The 18,760-nt window shown below is 43.8% G+C and overlaps 1 protein-coding gene across 2 annotated transcripts; it reads right to left on the bottom strand.

Annotated features, from left to right (window-relative positions):
* Positions 1 to 806: 806 nt before the first annotated feature.
* Positions 807 to 8,966, bottom strand: cmtr2 (cap methyltransferase 2). Of its 2 annotated transcripts, none has more exons than XM_030098954.1 (3): positions 8,933 to 8,966; positions 3,659 to 4,912; positions 807 to 3,242 (listed from the first exon to the last, which is right to left on the bottom strand). In XM_030098954.1, exons 2-3 carry the CDS (start codon positions 4,901 to 4,903, stop codon positions 2,217 to 2,219), a joined length of 2,271 nt encoding a protein of 756 aa, XP_029954814.1. In that variant the 5' UTR covers positions 4,904 to 4,912; positions 8,933 to 8,966; the 3' UTR covers positions 807 to 2,216. The 2 variants fall into 2 exon arrangements, with proteins under 2 accessions (XP_029954814.1, XP_029954822.1); XM_030098962.1 differs by lacking the exon at positions 8,933 to 8,966 and adding an exon at positions 6,944 to 6,986.
* Between the last annotated feature and the right edge of the window lie 9,794 nt (positions 8,967 to 18,760).

The raw sequence follows: 18,760 nt of genomic DNA on the forward strand, positions 1-18,760 counted from the left end.
CAGTTTTCAACACTTTATCAGGCAAATGAGAACATGTGAAACCTTCATTTCTAGGGGATTGACAACCAATTAAGTAACGATCATTGCGAACTTGATTAAATAGTTGAGCTGTACGTGAAGACAGATGTGGCTTGTCACTAGGTATGAAAAATTCTGACAGCTTCCACAGTTTTGCTTTTCATTCCCCATAATAACACAGACGTGTTTGTCTTTCTGCTTTAAGTGACACATACTTGCTTTAAAATGTGGAAAAATGCTCAACATAACAAAATGTTTGATCACATACGTTGTAATGCATTTTAAAAATAATGTATATGGCAAGTAAGCCCTAACATGTAATTGTTTTGTAAAGAAATCCTGCAAAAACTGACATATGCAATTATATTTTTAAGTGATGAGCTCTGAAATGTGTGAAAAGTGTGATTTCAGTCATATTTATGCTTCAAATTGGTTTTATTATTGATTAATAAAGTAAATAGCTACTCTAAAGTCTCCAAACTGTTTAAAAAAGAAAAAAAAAGTCATCGTTACCCTTCCAAGAGGGGTGAATTTTTCATTCTCTAGCCTAAAGCAGGCACAATATCTGTCCTGTAAAGGGTTAACCGCAGCACAATACATTTATGTAAGAGAAGACCGTTTCAACTTCTCTATGCGATTTAAAGAGAATATATATATATAACCACAATCAAAGACTGAAAAGACACCAGGGAGCTCCAGGAGCTCCAGCCAATATGCAGATATCCTCATTATCACATCATCAGAGGCAAAACTCACAACAGCTTAAAAGAAAAATCCTGGACTCCACGTTGCCAGAACACAATTTTTATTATTTTTGTACGAAAAATAAATTTCTCAGTTAAATTACAGACACTGCCACAGAGAATGGTCAAATAAAAGCATCAGATGAAGTGAAATGTAATCAGCCCAGACTGATGTTTCAAACAACTCAAACACCAAAAACCTTAAAAAAAAAAGTCAGTGTCTTAACAATCGTATGAGGAGGAAGATTTTCTCTTTCCAAACGAAAGGATATGATAAAGTTTTCTTTGCCGAATGCTTGATTCAAGACTAAAGAAACAAAAAGTCACTGTGGCAGATGACGAACTGCAGAGGCTGAACTCTGAGGGTTCTGCGATGCGAAGATAAACGTCAGTGACTGACGGGAGGTTTGGACTTCTGTTTCTCAGCTCCAAAATATCCTGAGTGGATTTACTCACAGGTAAATTCTGCTGAATCACGAACTTCGAGTAATTTAAAGCAGTACCTCGCCTTAAATCAGTGGAGATCTGCCCGGTGAAGCGACTTAACTCAACACCATGAGCCACAAATGTGCCATAAATGATCAGTATTTATGAATGATTCCACTGGATCACTGTCATTTCAGTTTTGGAGCAAATGTTTGGTTTTAAACTATTAAACTTTGAAATGTATTGCTCGGGACAAATCTCACTTCTACTTCTTCAACAACGCTAACTCATACCAAAAACACAACCGCTGCAGCACGATTACTTTTCCAAAATAAAAATGTCATCAGCATAAATTTATAAATGATGGCACTTGTTTCCATCTTGTTTCAAACTGATGTTTCATTCATCAAATCCAAACTGAAATGAACTTTCACATCACAGTAAAACAGGGACATAAGAAATGATAACAAAACTTTAAAAAAAATATTGACATGACAACTTGAGGCTGCTTCTCATGTTCTGGTTGTAAGATTAGGAGCTCAAAGGCGATATTTATGACTGCATTTAGTCCAGTAACACATTTGTTCCTTTTTGGGTTCTGTTATTAAAATTGTAGGGAAAAAAACACATATTAAAACAGAACATTTTAACTCTGCTATTTCCAGTGCTTCTAAAATGACTGATGAAGCCACAATATGACAGCAGCATGGGGTCAAACAGAAGACTGAAAATTAAAAATATCATGATGTGAGCTGAGTGGGTAATGAAGGCATCAGGTTTTGGCAAATCAAGAGACTGCGAACGTCACAGCAGATCATGTGATTCACGTTTGGCACAGATTCTATACCGGTGGCCTTTCCTGGTCAAACCAAGCCTGACGGGTGAAATAAAAGCCTTTATACCTCAACGGACAGGCGGACAGTGTAACAGGATGCTCAACCTGCCTGACTGCTGCAGCCTCGTGCTGCTGCTGCTGCTTCAACCAGGGAGGAACAGACAGCAACACGGCGAGATGGCTTGAGAACCTATCTATGACTGCATGAGCAGATGCAGCTTCTGCCGGATGATTTCAGAGTTCATGGTCCACAGAAACTCGGTCAGTCCGCCGGTGAGCAGCTCCTCCATGGGAACGAACTGCAGCACCTGCCTGTCGGCGGAGTCCTCTTCTCCTGACATCTCGCTCATGCGGTTCTGGACCTCAGTGAGGATCGGGAGCACCCGGGGAGCGGCGTCGGGCCGGAAGCCGACGCACACGAGCACCGCGCCGACCGCGCCGGAGGGGGGCGGGCACCTGAACGACACTGAGCCGAAGCAGGCGTGCAGGCAGAGCACGGCGGCCGCCGCCACGCGGGTGAGGGCGGAGAGCAGGGGGAGCAGCAGGGCGTCCCCGGGGCGCAACGTCCGCAGGGCAGAGGCGAGGCGGCTCAGGAGCTGCTGCTGGTACAGCGGGTCCCCGTCGTGCAGCGAGACGCAGCGTCTCTGAGGGACTGAAGGCTCTGCAGAGAATGTTAACTCTAAATCCCCAATTTGGCTCCCACAGACACCCCAATCTGAGCTGCTGCCAAACACCAGACACTGTTTCTTTGTGTTTTCTTTGACGGGACTCTTGTTTGACAGAGCTGCGACTTCGGACAGGATGGAGGCCGGAGAGGCCACGCGGCAGGAGCCGCAGGGCGCGACTCGGCTCCAGTCCTCAGCCGACTCAGCCGGGGCTTCGTTCAGGTGGTTCAGTAATCCCCCTTCGCAGAACGGAGAGTTTCTGACCGCGGGCAGCGCGGCGCCGACAACAACATACCATGAATCCGCATGGCAGACGGACAGGGGTCCTTCCAGCACACAGCTGGGCCCGCGGTCCTCCGAGGCGTGGCTCTGGATCCAGGCGGCATGGCAACTCTTCTGAACGCGCTCCCTCCAGCTCAGGGTCTGCAACTCCCTGCGCTCGTTGAAGGAGCCTGTTTGCTTTTTCTGTCCCAGAGGTCGACCTGCCGACACGCTGCAGCAGGCGGGGCTCACCGTGTTCCGGGAGATCCACCGGCTCCGCGGGAGAAAGCTCACCTGCACGCAGAAACACCGGGTCAGGCGCCAACGCACGCTTCATCAAGGCTTCAGTTAACAAAGGATTTGAAACCAGCACCCTCAAAATATCTACCTCATCAAAGAGCCTATTTAAAAGTATCTAATTGATTCCGTTTTTACTAAAAGTATTCATGTTATATCCTGAATGTAAACCTAATCCTGGAAGTTATCACTAAAAGTTCAACAAAACTACAAATTTTCACAGTTTTCAATTTATATGAATATGACTGTATGTTGTTGCACAGACGCATCAGACTAGAAAAAACGTTCTCAGTCACAAAAAACATCACAAGATCATAAGGTTTTGCAAAAGAATATTAAAAATAAATATTTCTCGCTGTGCATCACCCATTTTTTGGGGGGATCTTTAGTTTTCATGCTCTAAAACATCTTACCTGGAACCGCTGCAGGTATTCGTGAGCCACGCAGTCCCTGATGTAGTCCAGTCGCTGCCTCAGCTCCACAGTCATCCCCTCAAAGAGTCTGAGGTTCTCTGTGATCGTCTCCACCTGCAGTGAGTGGAAGTACGTGCACACCTCTCTGTGCTGCGTCAGAAACGACTCCGGGATGGCAGAACTCCGGAAGAGAGCCTCTCGGTCGGCCATGCTCGGTCCGTAGTTCCGGATGAGTTTCGAGAGCAGAGGCCTCACAGCTTCCTTGCCGTCGTAGTCCAGACACACGACGTAAACCTCGGAGTTTCCCGCTTTGCTGGTGGCGGGCTTGAAGACGGCGACGGAGCGGAAGCAGCAGTTGAGCAGGTAGAGCAGGCAGACGGAGGAGTGCTCGTACAGCGTGAACATCTTCAGCACGAAGGAGCCGCCGGGGCTGAGGAGCAGCAGGGCGGCCGTGGCTTCGCAGTAATGCAGCGACGCCACCAGCGCCTCCTGCTCGTCCGGGTTCTCCTGGCAGTCGAAGCTGCCGTCGGCCGTCACCAGGTCCACTCTCCGCATGTTGGACACGAACGCCTGCAGGTCCAGCAGGTGCTTCTGGATCATGATGTTCCCCGTGTTGTCGGAACCGAAGAACCACCAGGGCAGCGTGTTGGCGATCAGCCGGTCGTCGGCGATGGTCGTGCCTCCGCCGTTGGCCTCGTGGTAGGGGTTGAGCGTGTTGGCGGCCCAGACCCAGTCGCAGTAACGCGTGGCCTCGCTGGTTTTCATGTAGTGGTTCAGAGCGGTGATGAAGGCGCCCGGCGCCTCACACAGGTGGACCGTGTTCAGCTCTCCGTCCCGAAGCGCGTCCTCCGGAAGCAGGCTGAAGCTTCCCAGGATCTCGTAGAACTTGCACCAGGCCTGAGTGCAGATCTCGGCGTTGGCGGCGGACCGCACGGCGCCGATCACCTTCCCGGCCCGGTTCGTGGAGTTTGTGTGCTGGTGCCAGACCTGGACGTTCTTGTCACTGAGCTGGTTCTTCACGGCGTTCAGAGAGGCTTTCAGCGTCTGCAGCTGCTGGTGTTCCTCCGCCGGGTACCTCAGAGAGACGTTGGGGTCGGGGACGGCCCACTCCCCGGGGGGCGGCTTCACATAAGCCCTAACTTTACCAAAGAGACCCTGAATCTCAGCCAGGGCTTCGGGGTCGGGCGCCACCATGCTGTTGAGGTGCTTGCCGACTTTCCTCCTCGTCCCATGGCCCGAGCTCATCCTCCACACCTGCAGGCAGGAAGAGACGGATGAAAAAGACTACTCAAAGAGCAATCATGTATCATGTACTGTATAGATGTAATCTGTTCTCTGCGTTTTGGACTTACAGAGCAACAGACAAATCTAATCTCTGGGGGGGGGGGGGTCAACAGGAAAGTCATTTCACAGTGATTTACACCAAGGTTCAACTCTGCAACCCTTTATTTCAATCCTTATGCATGAGCGGTGTTGAAGTGTCGACTCACTGCGTGGTGTTCTCAGGCTGCAGGACAGACTGTAAATACTGCTGATCACCTCAACGGGGTCGAGCCTCAGCGAGCAGCACTGCAGCCACAGCACACCGCCTCCCAAAAAATCTCTACAATCTATCCACACTCATCACCGGAAAACTTACACTCCTGTTTGCATTTTAACCACAGTTAATAAAGGCGGACGAAGAAATAAAGAAGGTGAATTAAGAAACGCAATTAACTAAAATGTGTATGGGACAAAATGGTGACGACTGTCAAGATGACACAAGCCAGTATCAATAAAAACGGCTCCAGTTCAACCCGCAGTAATGCCGTCACGTCGGTTAGTTCCAGCCAGCTGGCTTCATACAGATGAGTGATCATCAAGTTTATACAAAACGACTTCAGTCACTTCAAATTACTCTGATGGGGCAATTAAAGAAAGAAATGCAACAGACATAATGACAAGGACATGAAATTATCGTAAAGTTTGTGCTGTTGTGAAAACCCTGCTTAACACTAAACAAAATCAAGTTGTCTGCTAATATAGGATTTTGAAAAATATTGAAAAAAATGCATTGCTTTTAACAAGCCACTGCTGAATTTGAACACAACTACAACTGTGCAACTACAACGTGTCTACAACTGCCATCACTAAAGCTTCTGCTGTCATTTTCAGGGAAATTTCCCTTCTAATAAATAAATGTTGGGTTGTTTCCCTGGATTATTCTCAACCACTTGCTGTGGATTTTATATTTCTGTTGCTTATAATATTTCACACGACTCATGTTCAGCTCCATCTGTGATGTTAAACAAACAAAAACACCTTTATGGTGAGCTACAACGTTTTTTTAAGAATCCATGTAATTACTGAGCGATTTCTGATTAATGACACTGAACAAATTTACAGTCAGAATCAAATTAACTGAGCTAAACCTGTGCTTGTGCGCTCGTGATTTAGATCACAACACTCGGCAGGAGAAGGTAATTCTTGATTAGTCTGCTGTGACGCGGTGATGAATGGCAATAGGTGGTATAAGGCTAATGAGAGCAAATCCATCAGTTATTTGTAATAAATCACTTTGATAAGCTGTGCTGCTGCTGTAAGTGGTTCAGAGGCTTTTCGCATGAACTCAGAACAACAAACAAGCCAATAATTCCTTTTTTCAACTGACACGAGGGATTAAAAATTAAGTGGTAACCAGAAAGCTAGAGGTGGGCAATGTATCAAAATTTATGATATATCAACTTTTTTCTCAAATTTTATCTGGAAAAATACAAAATCGCACATATTGATAGAGCTTTTTGCGTAAAAATGCTATTACTTAGAGTGACTACATTTTCCTATGTCTTGCTTATCTCACTCTGAAGCGCAGCAGTCATGGCCCCGCCCCTCCCTGGACACAAGCCCCGCCTGTCTGCAGAGACTCAACATGGCCACGGACAAAAACGATGACAGTTCTGAAGAGGAGGTGTCCGGACATTAGGGTGATGTGCGTGATCTACCGATTGTTCTGAACAAATAATGGATCCTTAATTAGGACACATACTGGCCAATTTTGCAAAAGTGCTTTCCAGAGCAAATGGTGATTTCACACTGTGTTGCAGGGTACTGTGGTCTCACTGCGTAAATTCCAAGACTGACTCTAGTTTGAGGCATTTCTTTATGTAGTTTCAATATTCTCACTGTGATTATTATCACAAGGTATTCCAGGTTCCTCCCACATTCCTCGAACATGTCTTTGAGGTTATTTAGTGTCTCAAAATTACCAGTGTGTTTGAATGTGTGTGTATGTGACGGATTGGTGACCTGATCAAAGTGTTCCCCACAGTCAACGAGGATCGGCCTCAGCCTCGTGTAACACTGTTGGATAAACATGGAAGAGGGATGGATATTTTATTCCTCTCACATAAAAGTCTGCTACATGCTTCATAAAATGCTGAATCAATACGGAAACAGATTATTTCTCTAAAGGTTAAACACTGATTGGTCCTAAAAAGAGGCTGCAGGGATCTGAATTACAGGAAATGCAGCTTTGAACCTTCATGTAACCAAGATGACAAATACTCTATATTAACAGGTACAAAATAAATACAAATCTATTCTAAGAGCAGAACCATCCATTTAAAACAAAATTTAACTCAACTTTATTTATACAGCACTTTAAAAACAACCACAGCTGATACAAAGTGCTGTACAAAAATAAGGCTACAAATCTAAAACATAAAGCGTAAATAACAACTGAAAAGAAATGAAAACAATAAAATGGTAAAAAATAAAAAAAGGAGCAAAGTCTCAAGCTAGATTAAAAGACAAAAATTGATTTTAATATTAGTTTCAAATGAAAAGTAATAAAACAATATCTAACTACCTGAAATTATTAGCAATAAAAACTAATTGTTTATTTAAAGATATTATGTCGGTAATAAACAGACAAGTAGTGATATTTTCACAAAGGATTCATACAATGACTTAATTGATAACCAATCTCCTGATGTCTTAATTCAATTTAAAAAAAAACTGGTCAGAGGAAAATAAAGTCACAGCTGCAGCAGTTACTGCGCAAACAGCCTTCATGAAACCACACAACTCTATTATGTTACGGAGAAAAAAAAACTTATGAATCTCTCAGCTGATTGTTGTTGGAAATGCAGCTTTGATAGTTAGAGAACTGTTACTTTAATGTCAGTGTGTTAAAAATTGTATACCTAGATGTAGTGTTAAGTAATGATATTTTGCACCAATTTATTACTGTTTGTTTACAAATACTACAGGTCACAAGTTTTAGATCATTTTTTTCCAGTTATTGCAATTCGAACCCAATTTATAGCTTGAGATGATTAAAAAAAAAGGCATATGTATGAAGGAAGTGTTGGAACACTGGCAGTGCACAGAGTAGATCAACATGGAGGAGGATGTGTGATGTCTGGGCCTGCCTTTCTGGATCCAGGGTGTCAGACTACCCTGAACCGAACAGTTACCACAGCATGCAATGTCCTCTGACATCCACACAGTGAGTCTGGGGCTGCTTCTACAGCTAAATTGAAACCCAAAATATAATTCTAAGCTGTGGCAGAACTTTAGGAAAAAGAACAAGATGGTAAGTTTAAAAACATGGAGTGGCCAAATTAGTCTCCAGACTTAAAGCCCATCCAGCTGGTTTGGGATGAAACTGACAGAAGAGTGAAAATAAAGCCATCTACAAGTGTCACACGTTTATGGGAACTTCTGCAACAACTGATTTCCACGAGTTTGTTCAGCAGTTATATCTGTCACAGATGACCAATGGATGCTTCGAGGTTTATAAAATGATTGAACGACTTTTTCTTTATTCTAAGCTTTCATTTCAGAGTGCAATAAGACATACAATATTATTAATAAATAAGAAAAAATACCGTGTTGTTTAAGATGGGATAAATACTTTTCCTTTCATTGGAAGAATGAATTATTTGCCTGCTGCTGACATTTCAATGGAGGCTGCGAGGTGAGCACAGGAGCAGTACGATGAAGCCACCCATGTGTTCATCCACCGTGAAAGAGCTTGTTTTAAGCCGTGAAACCAGCGTTAAGAGGTGTACGATACATGTTAGTAAAATTCACAAACTAATATCACAGAAAACTTTATCCAGATGTGCTGCTAAATGGAACGATTTCCATCCTGCAGCCGCAGTTAGAACATTTAAAGTCCGAATATTTACACTGGCAAGATGTTCAGCCCTTTAACCTCGTCAGACTGACGCCTCGCTGAAGTGAAATAGAGAGAAATCGGGATCAGACAAAAACTCAAAACAAACTCACCGGAGTGCAGCAGCAGAAGAGTGCGGAAATGTTTGATCACGTGACTGACAATGACAACACGCATGCGCAACACTGAAGCGGAGGGGTGTCTCTTAAAGGGGAAGTTGTCTTTAATTTCGAATTAATTTTCACAAAGTAAAACTCAAACTTCTTTAATAATGCAACAACAGAGCTTGGAGGTTCGTTTTGCATTAAATGACCAATATTAAAGACTGAGTATCATTTCTCAATCATATTTAAAAACATTTTTTTTCATTTGCTACAACAGAAGTGTCAGTCATGTGTTGGCTTGGTACGTCAGAAATGATCATTCTGACAGAGAATGATGGGATGAGAAGATGAGTGTAACTTCTGACTTCCCAGTCAAAAAAAAAAAAAAGAAAGTTGAGTCAAATGGGGGATTCCCATTAGGAATGTGGAAGGCTTCTGAGAACTCCAATGAGTAGATATGAAGTTCCTCAACATATCAGCAGCCTGAATGTTGGCAAATCTACTAGCTCCATGCACAAACAAGTAATTTTCATCGTATTTCTTCCTGTACTCACTGGCATAAATAACAGCACTCTGTCAGATTCAAAAATTCCTTCTTCTCCACTGATGACACCCTAACCCTAGTCACACACAGAACTGAGTGAACACACATGCTGCTCCAATTAGTCCTGTTCTTGGTGTTGCAGGTATCGGGCCGGTACGATCACCACTAACAGTTTATATTTATTTTGTGGGGGAGGATCGGTGACTGGACATGCAACTGTAAATAAAATAAAGAAAGGAGACAGAGACTATAGTTGTGTTGCCTTAGCTCTCTGCTTCTGCCGAGTAACAGGAAGCAGGAGACGCAGCACCCTAAAGCCGTCTCACAGCGGGGGCTGCCCCCTAGTGGTGATAGACGATATTACATTGTTCCTGTCCAAGCATCGACTACTATAACTTTTACTTATTAACAATTCATTCAGAAAGTTTTTTAGAATTTAATCAGGGCTACCGAACAAAAATTTAGAATAATGATCCAAATTACAAAAAATGTGTTTGTGTACTGCATGCATGTAAAATCACAAAATAACAACAAATGTGGTTGCACACTCGTGTGCACCACACTCTCCCCAACAACAAAAGGTGGCTCCTGACACTTATTACATAACTATTTCTCAGTCCACATTTCACAAAAATTAACTTTAACATTTCTGAAAAATGTCTTTCAACAGTAACAGTCTATTGGGCAAACATCATCGGTGGCATGAACACAGGTGTGTTCACAGGCACTTGGTAAGTGTAAGGTCTATATGTAACTGGTAGTGTGTAAGTACTGGGTAAGTACGGCATGTACATTGGCATGTTGGTCATGACCTGATATGTGTTCTGTTGAACAGGTAAGTGCTGTGGTTTTCCATCAACAAGGCTAACTGTTGCCTGTGTGTGTAATGATGGCTGACCTAGTGACTCATATGTTAACACCTGTCGTGGCCTTCTATCTCGTGTAGAGCGTCTGACCTCTGTGCGCTCTACAGGGTGAGTAGATAGTCTCTGGTCATGGTCAGATGGAGAGTTGTCCTCAGGTCCCTCTTCTTCCAGTCTGGCGAGTGCAGGTTCATTACCAGCTTCCTCCTCTGATGTCTCATCCTGCATGTGAGGCGTAGGTGGCAAGTCCTCAGTTTCTTCTCCATCAGGTGAGTGTGGCAACACAGCTGGCCTGTCCTCTCGGTGAGATGTCGCTGGTAAGTGTCTGTCTTGTCCATTTGCAGGTTCTCTGTGCCCTTGGGCTGCACTTGGTTGGGATGTGTGTTGCTCATTGCTGTTTTGTCTTTGCACAGTCCTTCCCACAGGGATCCTCAACCAGTAACCAGAGCAGCTTTCTTCATCAGAGTCACTTTCAGAGTTGTCAGTGCTTTTAGTCTGTTCTAGTGTCTGTACAGTTCTCTTTCTCGTTGTTCTGCATTCTGTTGGAGTTTTGTCACCTTTACGTTCCGCAGGGGGTGTGCTTTCAATAGGCAGGTCGTTTACTAACAGCAGGAGATTCCGGTGCAGCGTGCGCATTTTTCTCTTGTCTCCGCTCTCAGGGTGGACAACATAGACTGGGCTTTGGCCTAGCTGTTCTTTCACAGTGTAAACAGTCCTTTCCCAGTAGGATCTCAACTTGCCGGGCCCTCCTCGCTCACTGAGGTTTCTGACAAGGACTCGGTCTCCTGGCTGTAGTACAACACCTCTCATTTTCTTGTCATATATCACTTTCCCTCTCGCACTGGACCTTTTACTGTTTTCACTTGCAATGCGATATGCTTCTGACATGCGCTCGGCCCATTTCTCTGCATATCCCTTGGGTGAGTATGTCTCTCCTTCTTCAGCAAGTCCGAACAGCAAATCCACTGGAAGGCGGGGATTTCGACCATAGAGCAGGAAAAAGGGTGAGTATCCAGTAGCTTCATGGCGCGTACAGTTGTATGCGTGTACCATGTGCGGGAGATGATCTTTCCACCGCAATTTTTCCGTGTCTGCCAGTGTTCTTAACATTTGGAGGATGGTTCGGTTGAACCGCTCAGCTGGATTACTTTGTGGGTGGTATGGGGACGTGCGTGAATGGCCCACACCAGACAGTTTTTGCAGTGTCTTGAACAGTTCATTTTCAAATTCGCGCCCCTGGTCATGGTGTAGTTTTAGTGGATACCCAAACCGGGGAATGAAGTCCTGGAAAATGCGTTCAGCTGCTGTGCGTCCACTCTTGTTTTTTGTGGGATAGGCCTGAGCGAATCTAGTGAAGTGATCGACTGCCACTAGTATGTACTCATAACCTCCCCGACTGGTCTCCAGATGTAAATAGTCAATACACACAAGCTCTAAAGGAGAACTAGTCGTTATGCTACCCATAGGAGCTCGGACGTGTGTGGTAGGCTTCTTGGACATAATGCAGGAACATCTCTGAGTGACATATGCTTCAACGTCTTTTGACATATAGGGCCAATAAAATCTGTCTCTGGCAAGGTGGATCACTTTCTCAGTGCCAACATGGCCCATCTCATTATGCAACTGCTGCAGAACTAGATTTTTATACTTTGAAGGCAGCACTAGTTGTTTTCTCTCTTTTGTTCTTCTGTACAGGAGATCGTTTTCAAATATCAACTTAGTCCATTCATGTAACAGTTTCTGTGCTGCTCCATTCACTGTTTTACGTACCTCATCTGTTAGTTTTGTTTGTGACTCTTTCAGCTTGATGACTTGACTGATGGCAGGATCTTCCCGCTGAGCTTTTACCAGATCACTGTGGCTGATGCTCCATAGATTTGCAGAAGATGGCTGGGGCAAGTCTGGGGCAGTGGCGTTGAGGGCGGCGACCCAAGCGACGTCCTTCTGCTGGGCAGCTTGGCTCCCATCCCATGCAGCTCTAACAGCTTCATCTGGAAAAATCTCAGTACACTCGCACACGTACTTGTCAATGTCCAGTGGTAAACGTGAAAGTGTGTCGGCATCAATGTTAGTTTTCCCAGGTCTGTATCTGATGTCAAATCTGAAGTCTGAGAGTTCTCCAACCCATCTGTGTCCGACTGCATTAAGTTTAGCTGTACTCATAATGTAAGTCAGGGGGTTGTTATCGGTGTAAATGGTGAAATGGGGTGCGTAATACAAATAGTCCCGAAACTTTTCACACACCGCCCATTTCAAGGCGAGAAACTCTAACTTCCCACTGTGCAAATGGTAGTTGCGTTCAGCTTGTGTCAGAGTCCGTGAGCCATAACCTATGACGCGTAACTTGCCATTCTGATGCTGATACAGGACAGCTCCTAACCCCTTGTCTGAAGCGTCTGTGTGCAGTGTAAAAGGCAAATTAAAGTCAGGGTACGCTAGTACAGGAGGACTGGTGAGGAGAGCTACTAACTGTTCTAGGGCTTCCTGATGTTCAAGTGTCCAGGTGACAGACTCTTTAGAGTGTAACTGCGGCCGCTTACTTGTCTGTTTACAACTGGGATTCTGGGCAGTGCCTGGCTTTGTCTGGAGCAGTTCGTAGATTGGCCTGGCGATTCTGGAAAAGTCCTGTATGTAAGAGCGGTAGTACCCCAGGAACCCTGTCAGTTTCCTCACGTCTCCCACAGTCTTTGGTGTCTTGGATGTCAGCGTCTTTACAGCTTCAATGTCACGTGGGTCCATTTTGACTCCTTCAGCGGACACAATCTTGCCTACATACCTCACTTCACTTCTGAACAGTTCACATTTTTCCGGTCTGAGTTTTACTCCATGTTGTTGCAGGGCACGCAGCACTTTTCTGAGGCACTCAACATGTTCATCAAAGGTTTTTGCATAGCACAGAATATCATCCAAATAAGGAAGACAGCATTCATCTCGGAGGGGGCCAAGCATCTCCTCCATACTCCGCTGGAAAGCCGCTGGGGCATTTGTCAGTCCAAACGGGATACGGACCCATTCGTATAGGCCCCAGGGAGTAATGAAGGCAGTGAACTGGCGGGATCCCTCAGCAACAAAACCCTGGTGGTATGCCTTGCCCTGGTCTAGGATGCTGAACCAGGCATAACCACCAAGAGTGTCTGTCAGGTCTTGTATTCTGGGCAGCGGATGTCGATCTGGGACAGTCTTTTTATTGAGAAGCCTATAATCAATACATAGTCGTAAACTGCCATCTTTTTTTCTGACACACACAACGGGTGCAGCGTATGGGGACTTAGATTTTACTATCCACCCCTTTAACAGCAGCTCTTTAATGTAGTCCTTGACTTCCTTGAAAAGTGGCTTGGGTATCGACGAATAGGCTCTCTGGACTGGAATATCATCTTTCAAATTGATCGACATTTGCAGGGTCGGGATGCATCCAATATCTGTACTGTCTTTGGCAAAGGCATTTGATTCTTCACAGAGCATTTTATTAACTTTCGCCTGCTGCTCATCTGTGAGGTGACTTAAATCAACAGGAGGTTGCCATGGTGATGGGTCAGTGGCAGGAGTAGCGATGTTGCAGACAGTCACTGCGGTTTCTGGTTCCTTTAGCTCTTCAGGTGGCTTCATGTTAATCACTTTGTCAAAATTCTGAATACTGCCAAGAGCTGTTTTTCTTTGCAGAGTTACTGGATGTTTGGTGTTATTACCCACAGGTACAAATACATAGGGGCGCTTTGTGTTATGTACCTCCACGAGACCCTCACCAATGTCCAGGTCAGCAAAGCATGTATTGTTTTCATCAGGTTCAAAGAGGAAAACAGTCTCTGAAAAGTTCTTATCCGGTGAAACATTACATTTGATCCATGCGACTTGACCTGCTGGAATAGTAGTGTCACATCTTCCAGTACGTAGTCTTTCATTCAGAACTGAGGGTTTGTCAGTCTGAATAAAGCTCACAAGCAGCTCTGCTTTTTCGGTGGGGATGGACATGGCATTACAGAGAAGGCTGGTGAGTGTGGGGACAAACCTTTCAGGTTGCTTTTGGATCACTTCTTCAAGCACATTGAAACCGAGTATTGGTCTCTCCAGGGTGAAGCTACTCACGAGGAAGGGCACTGTGATTGACAAGTTAGGGTCTACATTACCCAGAAGGTTGACTGTTATGGCTACCCAACCCTCAAATGGAAGACAATCGCCATTTACAGCATACAGCCTTACGTCTTCCTCTTCATCCATTAGTTCACTGAGTGGCTTAATAACTGTGTCAGGGAGGTATCTATTCTTCCACTCTTTGTCGATAATGCTTACTTGGGCCCCAGTGTCTAATAGTGCGCTGACAGCAAAACCATTTAGAGTACACTGGGTGAGCGCTTTCTTCCCAATAAGCTTTGCAAGTCTCTCATTTTTAACATCAGTTAAGTCTGTGGCAAGTGTGTTTACATGTTTGGTTTCTGTTTGCTGTTCATTGTCCATGACTTTACATGATGTGGGCTGGGACATTGCAGAGGGCCCGGTCACTGTGTGTCCCGTGACAGAGACCGGCTCCAGTTTCCCTGTCGCTGTGGCTTCTTCAAACAGCCCACTGCTCGATGTCCCTCTTCTCCACAGTAGAAACAGTGAGGACAATCAGGACAGTTCTCTGAAAGACACTTGGTACATCCATATCGTTTTGGTTTCTGATAGTTTGCTTTGTTCTTTGCACCTCGGTTTGTCTGCTCTGCTTTTTGTGACTGTAACTCTTCAACCATGTTTGTTAGTTTTTCTACTTTCTCTACCAGCTGTTTAATTATGTCTGTCTTTTTATTATCGGTTTGTTTCTTCACCTTAGTATCCTCTTTTACAGAAGTATCTTGAGTGGCACTTACTTCAGTTCCAGTACTGTGCACATTTAGATTCCTGGGACGTGATACAGGACCTAAACGTCGCTGTCTTTCACTCTCATCACTCAGTACTTTCTTAAGATGCTTAAGTATAGCTTCATCAGTAACAGAGGGATCAGTGAGTAATGGCTTCAATTCTCTGCGAATGTCACTGTGTTTGTGACCTAGGCCCTGATACACTGTGTGAAGAAATACATCTTGAACTGTGCTGGGAGAATACTTTACATCGGTGGTAATATGTTTTGAGGCAAGCAGAATCTTTTGCTTAAGACCCATGACTCGATAAAGGAACTGCTGGGGAGTTTCATTGTCCAGTTGTTTAGTGCACATCAGTTCCTGGAAAAGTTCAGTGTTATTTTGTTCACCAAGGTGAGAGTGCAAAAAGTCTTTCAGTTCCCCTACTGTCAGTTCATCTTTATTCATCAACATGTCTTTGAAAGTACCTGGTTTAATGACTCGCAGAACAGCTCGGACTATTTCAGCATCACTGAACTGTTCTTTGAATCCTTCTTCGATTTGGCGACAGATGTTGTTGTAGCTGATGTCTGACCCTTGGTCTCCTATCTGTCCTCCTTGGATTTTAAACTCTCTCCGGTGAAGATAAGAGAGATCCCTGAGTGACACGATTTTTTCATGTGTGGGGTTTTCTTGTCTTTGAGCTCTAAACTGTGGCTTAGACTGTGTGTGCACAGGCTGAGTAACAACTGTGGGCATGAGCTGTGCCATTTTCATATTTAGCTCCTTGTAACAGCTTAGCAGCCCCTGTATTTCACTATCATTTGCAGTTACATTTTGGGTCTCAGTGTCATTCTCAGGTAGATTCGCATTACTGTCTTGACTTGTTACAGTGTCATTTAGCTGTGTGTCTGGGGATGGGGCAACTGACTTACTTTCAGTTACTTTCACAGACGGCTCACAAGCTTCACTGAGTTGTTCTATCTCATCCTGGAGTTCAAGTAGATGTGACATCCCTGCATCCTCAGTCTCCAGTAACGCTTTGCTGTTCATTACATCACTTATGTACTGGAAACAACTCTCCTCATCCGTGGACGTGAGATGTGACAGATCCACTCCAGGCATGGGCCCTAGTGACTTGGCAAGATGGAACAGTTCCTCCTCAGAAAGAGTGAGCAGGCCTCTCTTGATGCTCCGCACCAAACTTCTTCTCTCACTATCTGCCATGGCTGTTCCCTTTTCCTTTCACCTGGCCGCTTGTAGATGTGGCACTCTTCAGTCTTTGTCCTTGACAGGCATTGTTCCAATATTAGGAACTTTTTTTAGCCTTCACTCACCACCGCTGGCTCGTGGGTGTTGAGTCTTCATTTGCAGGAAGCAGTCAATGCAGCTTGCACCCTCTGGACTCGTCCCTCTGGTTGCTGCAGGGCTCATCAGGGTTGACCAATTCCTCCCCGTACGGGCCACCAAGAAACTGTTGCAGGTATCGGGCCGGTACGATCACCACTAACAGTTTATATTTATTTTGTGGGGGAGGATCGGTGACTGGACATGCAACTGTAAATAAAATAAAGAAAGGAGACAGAGACTATAGTTGTGTTGCCTTAGCTCTCTGCTTCTGCCGAGTAACAGGAAGCAGGAGACGCAGCACCCTAAAGCCGTCTCACAGCGGGGGCTGCCCCCTAGTGGTGATAGACGATATTACATTGTTCCTGTCCAAGCATCGACTACTATAACTTTTACTTATTAACAATTCATTCAGAAAGTTTTTTAGAATTTAATCAGGGCTACCGAACAAAAATTTAGAATAATGATCCAAATTACAAAAAATGTGTTTGTGTACTGCATGCATGTAAAATCACAAAATAACAACAAATGTGGTTGCACACTCGTGTGCACCACATTGGACACAAACTCTTCCTGATATAATTTTGCGCTGTTCTTTGTGTTAAAACTACTCTACACATTGTACATAGTTTTTAGAAATTGTACTGTTCTTTTACTTTTACTCCTTGTATAATTTACTTTTTTTTGAGTTGGTATTCTCTATTAAAATTGGAGGAAGAATTTCATTCTGCAAGGAAACATATTTTCACCTGTAGTACATGTAACAATAAAACTTGAAAGTTGAAAATGGGGAGGTTCTGTTGTATTGAATATTAGCACAGCTGTAATTGTTTTTAAATGAAACACAGTTGTGCTTATATTCAAGACAACACTCCTTTTGTGATATTGCTGCATTAACTGTGCTCTTTTTTCATTTACACTTTTGATGAAAATTATTGGGGTTTTTTTTCTTTCCCTAATGTGTATGATGGGAAGTCGAACCTATGGATGATGGATGGATGAATGGATGGATGCTGCAGGAATATCTTATTATGGCTGAGTTTAATGTAACCTCTGTGGTTGTGAATAAATAAACTGTGTGATCTTTCATTCCTCTGGATTTGCTTGTGTATGCTTCGTTCCAGGCAGCTTATCAGTGAACTGATCTGTGTCATTGTGTTATGTAATTATTAGGGCTCTTCGTAGTGTGAGCTGATGAAAACTGACTTTTGAAATGTTGGGATTTAATGGCGTGAGCGTCATACGCTGTAAAGCTTCATGGCTGTATCAATGCATTTGTTTGCGTTGCATAGATTAGATATTCTGCCTATGCATGGATAACTCCATCTTTAGGATGAAAACGTGAAAAACTGAAAACAGGACAATCACAGAGACAGTACGTCTCATCAATAAATAATGGGCCTTTGGGATATCTAACTGCAATTAGGATTCCCTGAAATGGCTGGTGCAAGCATACTGCTGGTGTAACAGTGACCTCCCTTTTAATATTAATGTGTGCATCATGGTGTTATTTTTCTATTTGTGTGCTAATGTACCTGCTGTCCATATGTAGCCTGCTGCAGGTGGAAGAAACCTATCAATTTATTACAGCTTTGGAAGAGGTATAGGAGGAGCACGGGTATGTGGGTGAGAATTAAGACTATTATTCTAAAAGCACAAGTGATGTAAAGATTATTGCACACTTTGCTGAAAATTGTGTCTTGAATAATTTGATCAATGTGTCTCATCATGAGTCTCTATATGTGGGTTCCAACAGTGAGCGCACATGAGTAATATCCATACGAAGTTGTGAAAATGTAAAGAATAGATAATTAACTCTTTCCTAAACTGTTTCTGTTCATCATTCTTCTAAATTGTACAGCATTTTATTGTTGAAGGTAGATTTGTCCTGTCTTGTTTTAAGCTAACAGTACCAGTCAAGGAAAAACCAGCAGATCTGATAAATTACATTGCTCAAGAAAATATTCATTCTCTGGTGAAATCTGGATTTCCAGAGGATCAGCAAAGGGTCACTGAAGATATGACAAGTTAAAACATAGAAAGTTAAAATGTTAAATTACATCTCTTTTTCCAAAAGTAAATAATAAAAAAAAAGCTCAAACGGCTTGAAATAATCATGTTTAATCCTTCTCAGAATCTGTTTTCCTAAGATATATTTTATTTTATTCAGTTATTTTCCTTTTGAAATACTGGTTTATCACAGAAAATAATTATTTCCAGGGAGTTTTTCTGCTGGGGTTATGTACATCCAAAGAGAAAGTTAAAA

This window comes from Salarias fasciatus, chromosome 1 (genome assembly GCF_902148845.1).
Source record: "Salarias fasciatus chromosome 1, fSalaFa1.1, whole genome shotgun sequence".
Lineage (NCBI taxonomy): Eukaryota > Metazoa > Chordata > Actinopteri > Blenniiformes > Blenniidae > Salarias > Salarias fasciatus.

Coding starts and splice junctions, on each gene's coding strand:
- cmtr2 (XM_030098954.1), bottom strand. CDS start 4,903: ATGAGCTCGGGCCATGGGACGAGGAGGAAAGTCGGCAAGCACCTCAAC. Junction 3,243..3,658: donor AATACCTGCAGCGGTTCCAG/GTAAGATGTTTT, acceptor TTCTGCGTGCAG/GTGAGCTTTCTCCCGCGGAG.